This window comes from Thalassophryne amazonica, chromosome 23 (genome assembly GCF_902500255.1).
Source record: "Thalassophryne amazonica chromosome 23, fThaAma1.1, whole genome shotgun sequence".
Taxonomy (NCBI): Eukaryota; Metazoa; Chordata; class Actinopteri; order Batrachoidiformes; family Batrachoididae; genus Thalassophryne; species Thalassophryne amazonica.
The window spans coordinates 32,997,309-33,010,682 of record NC_047125.1 but is presented as its reverse complement, the minus strand read 5'-3'; the positions used below and the strand labels follow the sequence as shown (position 1 = coordinate 33,010,682).

Genomic DNA, 13,374 nt, shown 5'->3' with positions numbered 1-13,374 from the left:
CGGTCAACTTACTGAGTCACTGAGCTCCTCGCTGTCCGTGTGCATATTGTGTTTGCCTGCTTCGATGAGTAGATGCAGCTCAGTAAATTTCATGTTATCTGACCGCCCACTTCTTCATAGCACTTGGCTCACTGATCCCCGCCTGTGTCAGTGGAAAATCTGGCTGCCGGGTGAGTTAGATCGGCTATTTGAAGCCAGGAAAGGAACCACGTGATCAGACAGAAACGTTGGAGAAGACAATGCCTTTTATTCCCACCAATACGGGGCTGGCACAGTGGATCATGGGAGAATGTCGGCAAACATCAAAGCCTCAGTGTGGGTACGAGTGCAGCGGGGCGTCGGAACACTGGCATCCCCAGAACAGGGGATTACCTCGAAAAAACACAGGAAAACTAATCGTCTGTAATGAATTTTAAACACGTTTCATGCAAACAAAGGGGGTGGGTGGGGGGGTCTATTCCCAGACCTCCAGCTGAAGCTAAAATACTTCACGGTTTTTGCACGAGCTTTACCAGCGGACACTTGGTCATCAGCAAGATCAGAAACACTCAAGTTCATCGCTGATGAGTTTTTCAGTTCAACCTCGTCAAAAGGTTCATAAATGTTGGACAATTTCATCGTCATCATGTTTATCTCCATCAGTATCATTAATGTCGTGTGTGACCTCTCTGGGTGGATTATCACAAGGATTTTGATGCTATTTCTTTCTTCTTTCAATTTAAAATACAATTTAAAAGTGTGACTTAAATGTCTTCATGTTCTGCCATTGATCAGTACAAACATCCTTGTTGGCAGAACTTTCTGCCATTTTCATTTTGTTATTGTTCCAGCTTCTTTATTGTTCTTCTTCTTCTCTTTACTTACACTGATTGCATTGTTAAAATAACTCTGACTATACTGTAAGTAAGTCCTGGATAGGCTCTGAGGCCTGCTGGTAACGACGCTCATCTCTCGATTCTGTAGCGTCAAGTGGATGAGAGTCTATGACTCCACCAGAAGGGGACACCAGTCCAACACAGGTTACTTCCCCAGGCAAAGCTGGTACCCAATTACAGCTATACAGCAAGCAATACAGATCAAGTGTCTTGTCCAAGAATTTCAGACAGGTAGCATGAGCGTGACTCAAACCCAGGTCTACATATTACCTAATAAACTGAGCTACGTGCTAACCTTTACCCTGTCCTTTGAGTATTTTAATCACAGATATCTGTCATAATATGGCTTGCTGTGTGGCTAATTGTACTAATGGGACATCTAAGAGATATTATTATTTAATGAATATGCTAGCACCGTTAGCAGGTGACATTTGCTCCACTGATGGTTGAATTAGACAGAGTTAAGTAAGATGGTGGCACCTGGAGTCGACCCATTTGAGCTTCAAAACCGCTCTTCAGAAACAATAACTGGTGACGTCACAGAGGGTTTGTCTAGTTTTTATACTGAACACAGTCTGTAGTCAGATTGCACCAACAGACACCAAAGCCCCCTGAGGTGAAGCATTTAAACAGTAAAGTTTTGTATTACTCTTATTTAATTTAATGGTTGTTTTTGACTTTTTTCTTGTGTGTACATGCATCATGAACCCACTTATGTAAGATGCATCTGAATATCACACCTTATAAAGTACAGAACAGCTCTCGTGTTAGACGTTCTGCCCCCTGGTGACAGCATTCCACCTGACCACAGCTCATTTTAAAAACAACAAATCACTTCCACACAAATGTTCTCCACACAGCCAACAGATAAGTCAACAGGTTGGAAGAACAATGTCATGAGAACTACATATACTCTTTGGACAACACAAAAACTTGCATTTCATTTAGTTTTTCCATGAATAATGATAACCAGCAGCAGCTCTTTCAGTTTGAGCAGGCAGCTACAGGAACCACAAACCCGGGTACCTGGCTCTGCTGGTTCTCTTTTTGTCTCTGGGCCTCTTGGCTCCTTCTGCAGCTCCACTCCTTCAGGGCTTCCTGGGCCTCTGGTACCATGCAGCCTGGAAAAGGATGCTCCTTGTCCAGGCTCTGGATCAGACACAGGCTGGTGTACACACTGGTCAAGTAGTAACCACCTGAAGGTCAAAGAATGGAAGCACTTCAGTCCCAAACAGAAGTACTAACAAGTCATATACAGGCTCAGGAACCCATCGGGCTGGTGCTCATCCCAGGATCCAGCAGCATGAAGTGGATAAGAGCTTAAGACTTCCCCTGGATGGGATGCAAGTCCATCACAAGCGATGTCCCCAGTCAAAGCCACTGGACTGGGACCATGCAGAGTCTTTTCCAAAGACAAGCAGGTAGCCTGAAGCACAGACTCTGAATCAAACCCTGGTCTGTGAGTCCCACTGTATCCCAAACTACTTTGAACTACTAATTAAATACCAAATACTGTTAGACTCTGATCTGGGATCAGACTTCACACCTCCTTCAACTGACAGAGGAGGGGGTGGAGGTTATGGGATTGCTGACGCCTGGTTGAAGGGTGCTCAGATTTGGACATTTTCCCTTTTATTTCTTTAATCTATTTGACATCACTACATACGGTTTCCTTTACTTATCTTTAAAGACATTCTTGCCTTATGACATCACACAGATCTCAGTTTGGTTTCGGTGGGTGGATTCTAATAGTCAGCTCGACAAACTACCTTCTAGTTGTGGGTGTGTCCTTACCCACAGTGGACCTGTATGTTCCAGGTCATGACGCTACAGTCTAAATTAAAGGGGTCACGCAGAGCACCTGGACAGCAGCAGTGGTCTTGGGTCAAGGCTTCTCTCAACCGTGTCTGCTTTGGCGACATTAAGACAAAATCCTTTCTGCAGAGTTGTGTTTTACAACAAAACTGCTCTTAATCACAAAGCAACAGTTTTGTTTCTCTGATTTCTGTGAGGAAACGTCTCTCTCTCCTTCACTACGTAACGTAACTTGCCCAACCGTCTCCCAATTTAAACACTATTATACATTACTAATGTAACCAGTTCCTCTTTCAGTGAATATAAAATATAAAAAAATAACACATTCATACTTGGAAAAAAAATTAATCACTTTTGTAATAGTATATTATTATTAGTGATTATTTTTCTCATAATTATTACAAGAGTAGCTCCAGCACAGCTTATTCAATGTGTCAAAAACTCTGATGCATCAATGTATGATTATTTAAAAAGGTCATCATGTTATGCAAATTTATTAGTGCAGTTTTAATCAAAACGTTCTATTAAAAAGGTCATTAAATGCAGGAATTTGGGACAAAAGAAGGAGCTGTTAACTAAGAGCAGGATTGTTCACCTTCTCCACCCAGCCAAGAAGGCTCCAACAGCTCCATCATGTACTCCACCTCGATCAGGATGTGCGGCCTGTTACATTCCACAATCACGTAAGACAGCGAAGGCAGGAAGTCTTCCCAGCTCACTTCCTGTCCTGGAAACAAAATAAATTAAAGATTTTTGTTTTCAACACAGATCATCCAAAATCATGTATCTGGAGTTTCTAAGAGCCTCTACCCCGGTCTGACTCATGTGTAGTTCCATTAGTTACCACAGGGTGGAGGTATAGTCTTGAGAATGGATGAAAGGAAGACATTTCTGATTTCAATAAAATAATTCTGACCCAAAAACATAATTGAGAATCTCATAAGAAAAAAAAAAAAAAAAATCTAGGACCGAAATATTTTCATCCATCTTCTTTCAGACAGGCATGGCCGGCCTGCGATCGAGCACAGTGACGGCAAAGCTGACCTACAACTAAAAAACAAACAAAACAAACAAACTAAGAAATACAAACACTGAAACACTGTGGTACTGTGCGGTAAATCTGTCTGGAGGAGGTAGTTCTTAAAAACTGAGTGACTGTGTAAGAAGGAGACCGGTGAGGGAAGCCACCAAGACACCCAGACAACTCTGTAGGCATGACCGGGTTCTTTGGTTGTGATTGAAGAAATTGTGCAAAATGCAACTTTTGTCTGTTGCATCAGCAGTTACACACCTTCATGCTGGAAAAAAGAATGATTTTTTCAAAAGCATGTGGAAAAAAAAAAGATGAAATAATAATAATAATTTTACCAAATCTATGACTGCAATGATATCAAAGAGGCATCATAGCAGGTTAGCAAAGAACAGAGGTCAGAGGTCATGCAGGAACAGTTTAACACTTTTTTTTAACACTGAATGTCTGCACAGAATGTTGACCTTCACCCTGAAGAACAGATTAACAAAAACATATCCACTGAATATCAAACATTACTTTAAAAAAATAACCTCAAAGTTAAAAACTCTGCATCGTCTTCTAAACCCATAAAGATTTCTGTGCACATGCTGTGGGAGTGGTCTCACCGTGCATCGAGCCCATGGCCTTGTGGACACACTTGCACATCTGCAGCAGCAGCAGGACCTTATCGATGGGCGAGTGCGTCCTCTGCATCATCACCATTTTCTGCCTGACCCGCTCCACCCCACGGCTATCCGGAACGCCCGTCCGCATGCCCAGCCGCTCCATGGCTCCCTCCCCTTTCAGCTGGAGCAGCTTCTGGCCGAGGCGCTGGGTGGAGCCGTCCTGGTTATGCAAAGCAGCCAAAGCTTTCTCCAGCTGGGCCCTCAAAGGCCTGAGTACACAGGAGAACATGGCTCGCTCCAGCGCCAGGTCTGAGGAAGCCAAAGAGAAGGCGTGACATGAGTGTGAACCGCCCGCTCGCCGCCAGGCACCCGAGTGTCAGCACACGTGTCAATCACTCTGATGGACGGCTGAGCAAAATCCAAAGAGTCTGCACTAAAGTGACGTGTCTGCTGGAGCTGCTTGTGGAATAAATAAGACCAGAAAAACACACTGTGGATTATTTGGAGAGAAGTGCTGAAGTCTGCAGCTTTGTCTCAACTTCACGGCAGACGGAGAGTTCGAACAGCTTGTGTTGGAGTAGAACGAGGAGAAATAGAATTCATTTTAGCCGTTGGCTCAAAGCATTTTCTTGCAGGACATTTTAAAAAAAAGGCATCGGAGACGCGCTCTTCACACCGCAGCGCCACCAACATACAAGTAGATCTACATCTGTCTGCCGGTGTGCAGCTGAGCGCAGACGTCTGTGTGCAAATGGGTGAATGTGAGGCACTATTGAAAAGCACTGAGATTCTGATTCAGATGGAAAAGTGCCATAGAGGTGCAGTACATTTACCATATGATCATCCGTCTAGGCTTCTTGGGTGTTGAGAATAAAAAAAAAAATCTGTTTTTCTGATCATGTTTTCCTTGAGCTTTGTTCAAACTACTCCAAAATCTAGTCACTTCAAGATATCTATCCAGGTTATATTCTCACCAAGTCTGAAAAAAAATCCATCCAGCCAAATTTGAGTTATCTTGTCCACACGAGCACAAGCATGCATGCACACACACATACACACCAAAGAAAACAATACACTGTTTAGGAGGCAAACACGGTTATAATATCAAAAATGTGATGTCATCAAGCTTTGATAATTTGGAGATTTAGTGTTTTAGGGCCTGATGTGGCACAAACTCATGCACGTGCACACTGTGATCCTCCATGTGGGTAAAAACTCTCCACCTGTCTTCAATATCTTCCTTCCTCCACCTGACTACATGATTCTCCCTCATGATTAATCACTCACAACCTTCATCATCTTCTTCAATCCCAGCATCCCTCCATCCGTTCTGGAGAGGAACAGATTACATGTAATCTGACTACAGCCAAGAGGTGTAACCGATTCCTGATCAGGGTAACCTGCCTATTTCCCTCCCTCCCTCCCACCCAGCCGTGAATCGTGCCGCTCTTGAAGTGAGCGTGGGACTGCGATATCTTTTTATGATAAATGAGGGGGAGAAAAAAAAAATGCAAATGGCTCCCACCAACGCAATGTGAGATAAATCAGAGCACAGGAAGGAAAGCAGAGCTGCAGCGGCCGCGCGCGCTCCCCTGAAGCCTCTGCACTGCCAGGCAGCCATCCATCATCATTTACACACACACACACACACACACACACACACACACACACACACACACACACACACACACCTGACAACGTGCACGCACACATGCACGTGCCCACATTGAGAGTAAGAAAGCCTACGCACTGGACTATGCCAAAAAGCTCCATCGACAATACTTCCAAAGTAACACCCGGCAGCGTCTTTACAATCGTGACAGGAACCGTGCGCGCCGTGCATGGCTGGTGATGTTTTCTGAACAGCAGAGAGAATACGAGCTCCAGTGAATGAGACTCTGCCCCCCCACCCCACGGCCTGGCCGGCCCACCATCTATCACAGAAGGCCGTCACCCCTCCGCCAGCAGCCGCCACTGAATTATGCTCCTCATAGTAAAGCCGCTCGACTGCCTTCTGCTTTTATGAGATTGTGCTCAGAATTTAATCCAACTCAGTTGCATAAATCCATTAAATAATTCATGTGTAAGAAGAATCAGTTCTGTGTGATTTATGTGCACAGGTTGGGGAGAGCCTGCTCATCCCCGTGTGGGTCCCTGCAGGGCATAGAGTGGGCGTGGTCCCCGTGTGGGTCCCTGCAGGGGCACAGAGTGGGCGTGGTCCCCGTGTGGGTCCCTGCAGGGGCACAGAGTGGGCGTGGTCCCCGTGTGGGTCCCTGCAGGGGCACAGAGTGGGCGTGGTCCCCGTAGGGGCACAGAGTGGGCGTGGTCCCCGCGCAGGTCCTACTTGAGTGCACAGTCAGTCTAAAAGGGGTGCAAATATGGGTTCGACCTGTCCACAACCAGTCCTGCAGAGGCTGATCACATGGTTCCATGTTGAAAAGCTGCACATCAGCGCAGCTTTTTCACTTGCATGCATTTGTGGACCAGATATCTCAGAAACAGCTGGATGGATTTCCTCCTAAAGCACATATTGAGCAGCAACACGTTTGACTGTTTGGTTTGAATGAGTTGATAATGAACTCATGCACAGTCAGAAAACATAATCACAAACATGTATTTACTTGTACATTGACTTTTACTGAGTTTTGTTGTAGTTTCAGCACTTGGTTGTAAGAGGAAACGTTCCAGCCGCCCTGCTGTGCTCGGGGTCCTCACAGCGGCTCCTTGTGTAGATTTGGCATAAGTTTTACACCGGATGTCCTTCCTGATGCAAGTCTAGATCTACACTGAGAATGGGCCATGAGTGGCCTTGAACCAGGAACCTTCTTGTTGGCAGGTACTCATCATGTGCACCAACACTCCTGATGCAGTTTGCTTGCACTTTAAAAAAGGACCAACTCATGACTTCTTAACTCTCAGAGAGGAGAAAAAAAACTGCACTGAGTTTTCTTTGTGTTCTGGGAAACACTTTATTTCAGAGTTATATGCAAGAACAGTACAAGCTGTTCTCAGGAAAACTTTTCATTTCCTTAATAACGTGTTTGCAGTCAGAAGCCGCTCTGTGTGCACTTGATCCTGTCAGAGCTCAGGAGCAGAAGACCGGCAGGAACATCCTCATTACGAGCTGGTTAGCAAGCCGCTTGGGATCACCAGGAGCATGTGCGCACTTCTCCATGTGCACCTGGAGTTGGGCCTCAGAAAGGACATCTGGTGTAAAACCTGTGCCATGTGGATCTGGGAGCAGCTGAAGGGCTGGAACTCTTAAGATCAAGCAGATAACTGTGGTACCCAAGACTACGAGTTCAGACCCGGTGGGGTCCGACCCCACACGAGTGTGTCGACCGGGAAAATACGTCACCTACAAAGTTGGGGGTAGTGATGGGGCAAAAATAAACACTGTCACGGAACTTCATGCTCCACCCCTTTCTGCCTGATTCTCACCTGCTTTCTGTGATTCCTCGCACTGGACTGAGAGATGTCCTTATTTTCTAATTTGTAGACGTCCCCTCATCTACAGGAAGTGGTTGAAGTTCAATGATTGTTGTGACTCTAGTGGGGAGAAATACGAGCTACAAGAGCATGATGGGAGCTGAAAACAAAGTTAAGATGGAATAGTGGCTGGTTTTTATAGACGTCATTAATTCACCTCCATCGTGTCTTCGTGATATTTGTTAAGGGAGGACAAAGAGTTACTTTGGACAGTTCAGTATTAGAAGCTAAGCATAGTCAGACTTAAAGTACTACATGTTCCTAATGGAGTGGTGAAGTCAGTCCTACGTAGACCCTATGGACAGTTGGTGTCTGTCCTTACTCCTGGACTCTGCAGCGTGAAGTCGATTGACAGTCTCTGGCTCCTCCTGGACGGGACACCAGTCCAATGCAGGTTACTTCCCCAGTCAAAGCCAGTACCCATTTACAGCTGGGTGGACTGAGGACTCTTTTGTCCAAGGACACAGACAGGTGAGCGACGGGGAATCAAACACACTACTAACCCACTTTCTATCCCGCTGAGCTACCCGCTTATCCCCGAGCACGTCATTATATCGAGAAAACATCTCATTGTGCAGTAAAATTCTTGATTTGATTCCATTTGTTCACCTGTCTCGTTCTCTGGCACCAGCGTCTCCACCGGAGGTTCCAGTTCTCCGCTGTCCAGCAGACAGCTCTTTGCCTGGGACAGGAAGACACGCAGACCCTGCAGGAGGTGCACGGAGGTGACACGTGAGGAGGAAGACTGTGACGACGCTGCCAGGGATTTGAAGACTTCTCTTTGCATCAGGAGGAAATCCTGAACCATTCCCCCAAAAATGGAGCGCCGATCCCTGGACAGCTCCTCCACCAACCGCGTGAGCCTCTTGTCCGGGGCAAAGAAACACACAAACGCCTCACTCATACGGTGCAGCCCACCGCGGCCTCGTGAACGCATAAGGGGCGGGCGCTGCGTTCGGATTTGGGTCAGGCTTTCTGGGTCAGAATCTGAGTCGTTCTCGTCATCCATGCTGCTGAAGGAGCTGTTGCTGTCGAGTTCGGCCAAAGACGGGACCACGCGGCGGTCCAGGGCCAGCAGCGCTGCCTCATTGCCTGGTCCCTGGACCCGGACTCCCTGCTGGGGGTCTTCAAGCTTGACCTTGGCAGATGGATCCTATCCAAACCAGACACACTTTTTAAACAACAGAAACATATTTTTCAGGGCATTAACATTGTCACAGGGGTGGTCTGGGTGCAAAAGATGATAGCACATACGACTTGTGACACGCTGACAGGCATCATGTCCTCTTCCTCTGCAGAGCCTGGCGACACGGCGGGGGTTCTCCTCAGCACGCCTGCCCCGCTGTGAACTCTCCTCTGTGGGTTTGTGCTCACCTTCTCTGGCCTCTCTGACCCACCAGGCTGTTCCACTGAGGGTGTGGGCGAGTATGAGCCGACCCCCTCCAGAGACAGATTTATGGAGGACTCTGAGAGCCTGAGGCACATGCTGCGTTTGAAGCGATGCCTTTTATTTGAGGCGCTGTGGTTTGTTAACTGTGACTGCTGAAGAACCAAAAAAGATTCAACATTTTAGACTTTAATTCAAGACCTGGAAACATGTTTCAACAGGCTTTTCTTCTTGACATCTTCACAGAGGTGTCACAGGATTCTAATAGTAGCATGGTAAGGTCAAAGGTCATGATTTCAGAGCGTTGCTGCCAACCTTGCTGACTTCCAGCTGCAGAAACAGCAGGTTGATGAAGCAGACTTTGCTTTGGCTGCTTTCAGCCTTCAGGCTGCACAGACCCTCTGCAGCCATCTGGTTCTGGCCACTGCTGCTTGATGCAAACTGGTCCAGTGGGCCATTCTGGTTCTCCGAAGAACTTGGCAAGCTCCAGAATTCTAGAGGCAGACCAAGAAGAACATCAGATGCAAACCATTTTGGATGTGACCACAGACGTGTCAGTCGGGTGATGAAGCGTATATTTTACATAAAAGTCAGTTGCAATATAATGATGCACAAAAATCCCAAATTAAAGTGCTGATTAAAATAATATTTAGAAAAACAAAAACAAATGGACTCTTGTTTTAATTAGCGTGTTTCCAACAGTGTGTGCCAGCAGTCTGTGTCCATCTGGTGATTTCTTTTTTCCCCAAACGGCACCAAATAACATCCAATATGTTGTCCAACACACATCTATTTGTCCATCTTTCTTGTTTTTGGAATTTTAAAGTCCTTATGTTAAGTAACAGCACACACTGTGGCGCGCACGTGTGCTCCACTGAGTTCATATCCATTGTTAAAGTCACCCTCTGGGAAATGCTGCGTTATACACCGAGTTCCATATACCAAATATGTGCAAGTTTTACTCCAGTGCAACATGTATTCTGAAAAATACAGTAACCAAAAACTATACTTCATGCATAGTACTGAAATAGGGCACCTCATAGGGGAACAATCAATAGGTTTTCAAAGGTACTGCACACAGTATTTGCTAATACACTGTATTCAGCACACAGTTCTCTTTTTTGTGGGTAACTAGAAGGTCGTGTAAAAACAGTTAAAAGTATTCACTTTACTGTTAAGGTGTTGACTGGCACCAACCTTGCCCCATATGTGAAATTGCCTCCAGCTGTCTGTGTGTCGTGGCTTTGGCAATTGCCTCTGGCAGTTGCAGTGTGAAGGGCAACACATCTCTACAGGAAAATAAATAAATACAGAAATAAACAACTCATGTGTGCCTGACAAGGTTTTTAATGTGTCTGTTGACTTAAAAAAATGAACTCAGAGCAGTAACCTTTGACATCATCATTTACATTTACCACAGAAGACATTATAATGAAGTTTCTTATTTACCTCCGCCAAGGAGGTTATGTTTTTGGTCGTGTTTGTTTGTTTGTCAGCAGGATAACTCAAAAAGTTTTGAACGGATTTTGATGAAATTTTGTGGAGTGGTTGGAAATGACAAGAGGAACAAGTGATTAAATTTTAGTGGTGATCCGGATCACGATCAGGATCCCGATGCTAACGCGTTAGCATGTCTATGGCATTTTCAATGTTAAAAGTTAGAATTAAGCAGTTGCAGCTGTCATCACGTTCAGGTGCATTTGTTTTCAAATTGTAATATTTCTTAAATTTATTTTTGTTTATATATTAATAATCTAATGATTATTATATACAATTTTAGAGAAAGAGACAAAAAGAAATAGATCACTGTGCCAAGGAGGGAATCTCTTTAGGGTCAGTGACCCTATGGCCTTGTTTAGAGAAGTGTTTCATAAATATTAAAAAAATTCATATATTTGCAGTTTAGTTGAATAATAAATTGAATTTTGTCTCTTATTTGTTTTTGTCTATAAGCACATACAATATCAATATCAGTGCTCAGATGACAGTAGCTTCTGGGAAAGGTGCAAGTTGCAATAAACTGTGATGCCAAGCGCTAAGGATACATACTATCCAGTCACAGCAGATGAAACTTTTTTTACTACAGAGCAAACATCATTGTTAGACTTTTTTTTAGGTTCAATGATTCCACGGCATGTAGATGTTATGGCGTCAGTGACCCCATGGCCTTGGCGGAGGTTTGCACTCTCTGAATGCTTCTAGTTTAAGATGCCTTTCTTTAATCAAACCAAATGACAACACTTAACCAGTTTTAGGTGAAGATCGTTTAGGACTCTGATGTTCTGTTGGAGGCCCACCACAAACGGGCGGCCTAACCAGAGTGTACCCCACCTCTCACCTAGTAACTGTGGAGAAAGGTTCCAGCTTCCCCCCGTGACCCTTAACTGGACCAAGTGAGTTCAGAAAATGAATGAATGAATGAATGTTGTTTTTGTGTCACAGTTTCTGTGAAAGTAGATTGGATGGTTGATTGGTTGGTTAGTGGTGTGGTGGACGGACTGATTGATTGGATGGTTGGTAGTCGACTGGTTGATTGATTGGTTGGTTGGTAGTCGACTGGTTGATTGATTGGTTGGTTGGTAGTCGACTGGTTGATTGATTGGATGGTTGGTAGTCGACTGGTTGATTGATTGGATGGTTTGTCGGGTGGTGGACTGGTTGATTGATTGATTGGATGGTAGTCGACTGGTTGATTGATTGGATGGTTTGTCGGGTGGTGGACTGGTTGATTGGTTGGTTGGTTGGTGGGGTAGTGGACTGGTTGATTGGTTGGTTGGTTGGTCGGGTAGTGAACTGGTTGATTGATTGGATGGTTGGTCGGGTAGTGAACTGGTTGATTGATTGGATGGTTGGTAGTCGACTGGTTGATTGATTGGTTGGTTGGTAGGGTAGTGGACTGGTTGACTGATTGATTGATTGGATGGTAGTCGACTGGTTGATTGATTGGATGGTTGGTGGGGTAGTCGACTGGTTAATTGATTGGATGGTTGGTGGGGTAATGGACTGGTTGATTGATTGATTGGATGGTAGTCGACTGGTTGGTTGGTTTTGGGTGGTGGACTGGTTGGTTAACTGGTAGAGTGGTGGATTGGTTGACTGAATGGTTGGTTTTGGGTGGTGGACTAGTTGGTTCGTTTTGGATGGTGGACTGGTTGGTTATCTGGTAGAGTGGTGGACTGGTTGATTGATTGGATGGTTGGTTTTGGGTGGTGGACTGGTTGATTAACTGGTAGAGTGGTGGACTGGTTGATTGATTGGATGGTTGGTTTTGGGTGGTGGACTGGTTGATTAACTGGTAGAGTGGTGGACTGGTTGATTGATTGGATGGTTGGTTTTGGGTGGTGGACTGGTTGATTAACTGGTAGAGTGGTGGACTGGTTGATTGATTGGATGGTTGGTGAGGTGGTGGACTGGTTGATTGGTAGGGTAGTGGACTGGTTGATTGGTAGGGTAGTGGACTGGTTGATTGACTGGATGGTTGATTGATTGGATGGTTGGTGGGGTGGTGGACTGGTTGGTTGGCTGATTGATTGGTTGAGGGCTGATTGGTTGGTGGATTGCTTGGGAACTTTACTGATCAGGAAGGAAACTGCCATTCTTCACCTGCTGATGCAGTAGAAGGCCACCAGTCTGCATAAGTCCGGGAAGCAGATGGCGGAGCTCTCCAAGGCGAATGCTGTGTACACAAGCACACACAGTTTGACAGGCAGCGACGGAGACAGTTGCAGATTTATGTCCTGCTGTACCGGGGTAACAGCGGTGCATCAACACTGTCAGCAGATCGTGCAGTTTGATACTTACTGGAGTCTTCCTCACAGATGAAACACTCTTTGATGGAGGAAGCACTTCTAGCCGCTGCGACTCTCAAACACAACACCTTCCTCTGGGTGGAGCCGCATTTACGCACCAGAAAGGTCTGCAAGAACCAGAAAACACCACCAAACCAAGAATATATAATAATAAAACAATGAATTTTATATATCAATCACAGTTTGTGGTAAAATGAAGAAGGTCTTAGCAGCAGTCAGCCAGTCACTTTCTTTTGCTGCAGAGATTTTAAACAAATATTTGAACCGCAAACATTTAAAAATACAAAAATGTCTACTCTCTGATTTCTAAACGGTCTTCAAAATTGCAGTTTTTCCTCATTCTTCCCCACAGACTTTACCT

At 45.2% G+C, this 13,374-nt stretch overlaps 1 protein-coding gene across 1 annotated transcript in view; it reads right to left on the bottom strand.

The window, feature by feature from the left end:
* si:ch211-168d1.3 (ras and Rab interactor 2) overlaps nt 1-13,374 on the bottom strand; it is a 35,127-nt gene that overhangs the window by 4,551 nt on the left and 17,202 nt on the right. Inside the window, exons 3-11 of the mRNA XM_034164837.1 lie at nt 13,006-13,120; nt 12,808-12,880; nt 10,402-10,493; nt 9,520-9,698; nt 9,072-9,359; nt 8,427-8,970; nt 4,329-4,637; nt 3,286-3,417; nt 1,902-2,071 (exon numbers count right to left, since the gene is read on the bottom strand). Of these exons, the coding sequence (XP_034020728.1) occupies nt 1,902-2,071; nt 3,286-3,417; nt 4,329-4,637; nt 8,427-8,970; nt 9,072-9,359; nt 9,520-9,698; nt 10,402-10,493; nt 12,808-12,880; nt 13,006-13,120 (1,902 nt within the window). The remainder of the gene's footprint in view (nt 1-1,901; nt 2,072-3,285; nt 3,418-4,328; nt 4,638-8,426; nt 8,971-9,071; nt 9,360-9,519; nt 9,699-10,401; nt 10,494-12,807; nt 12,881-13,005; nt 13,121-13,374) is intronic.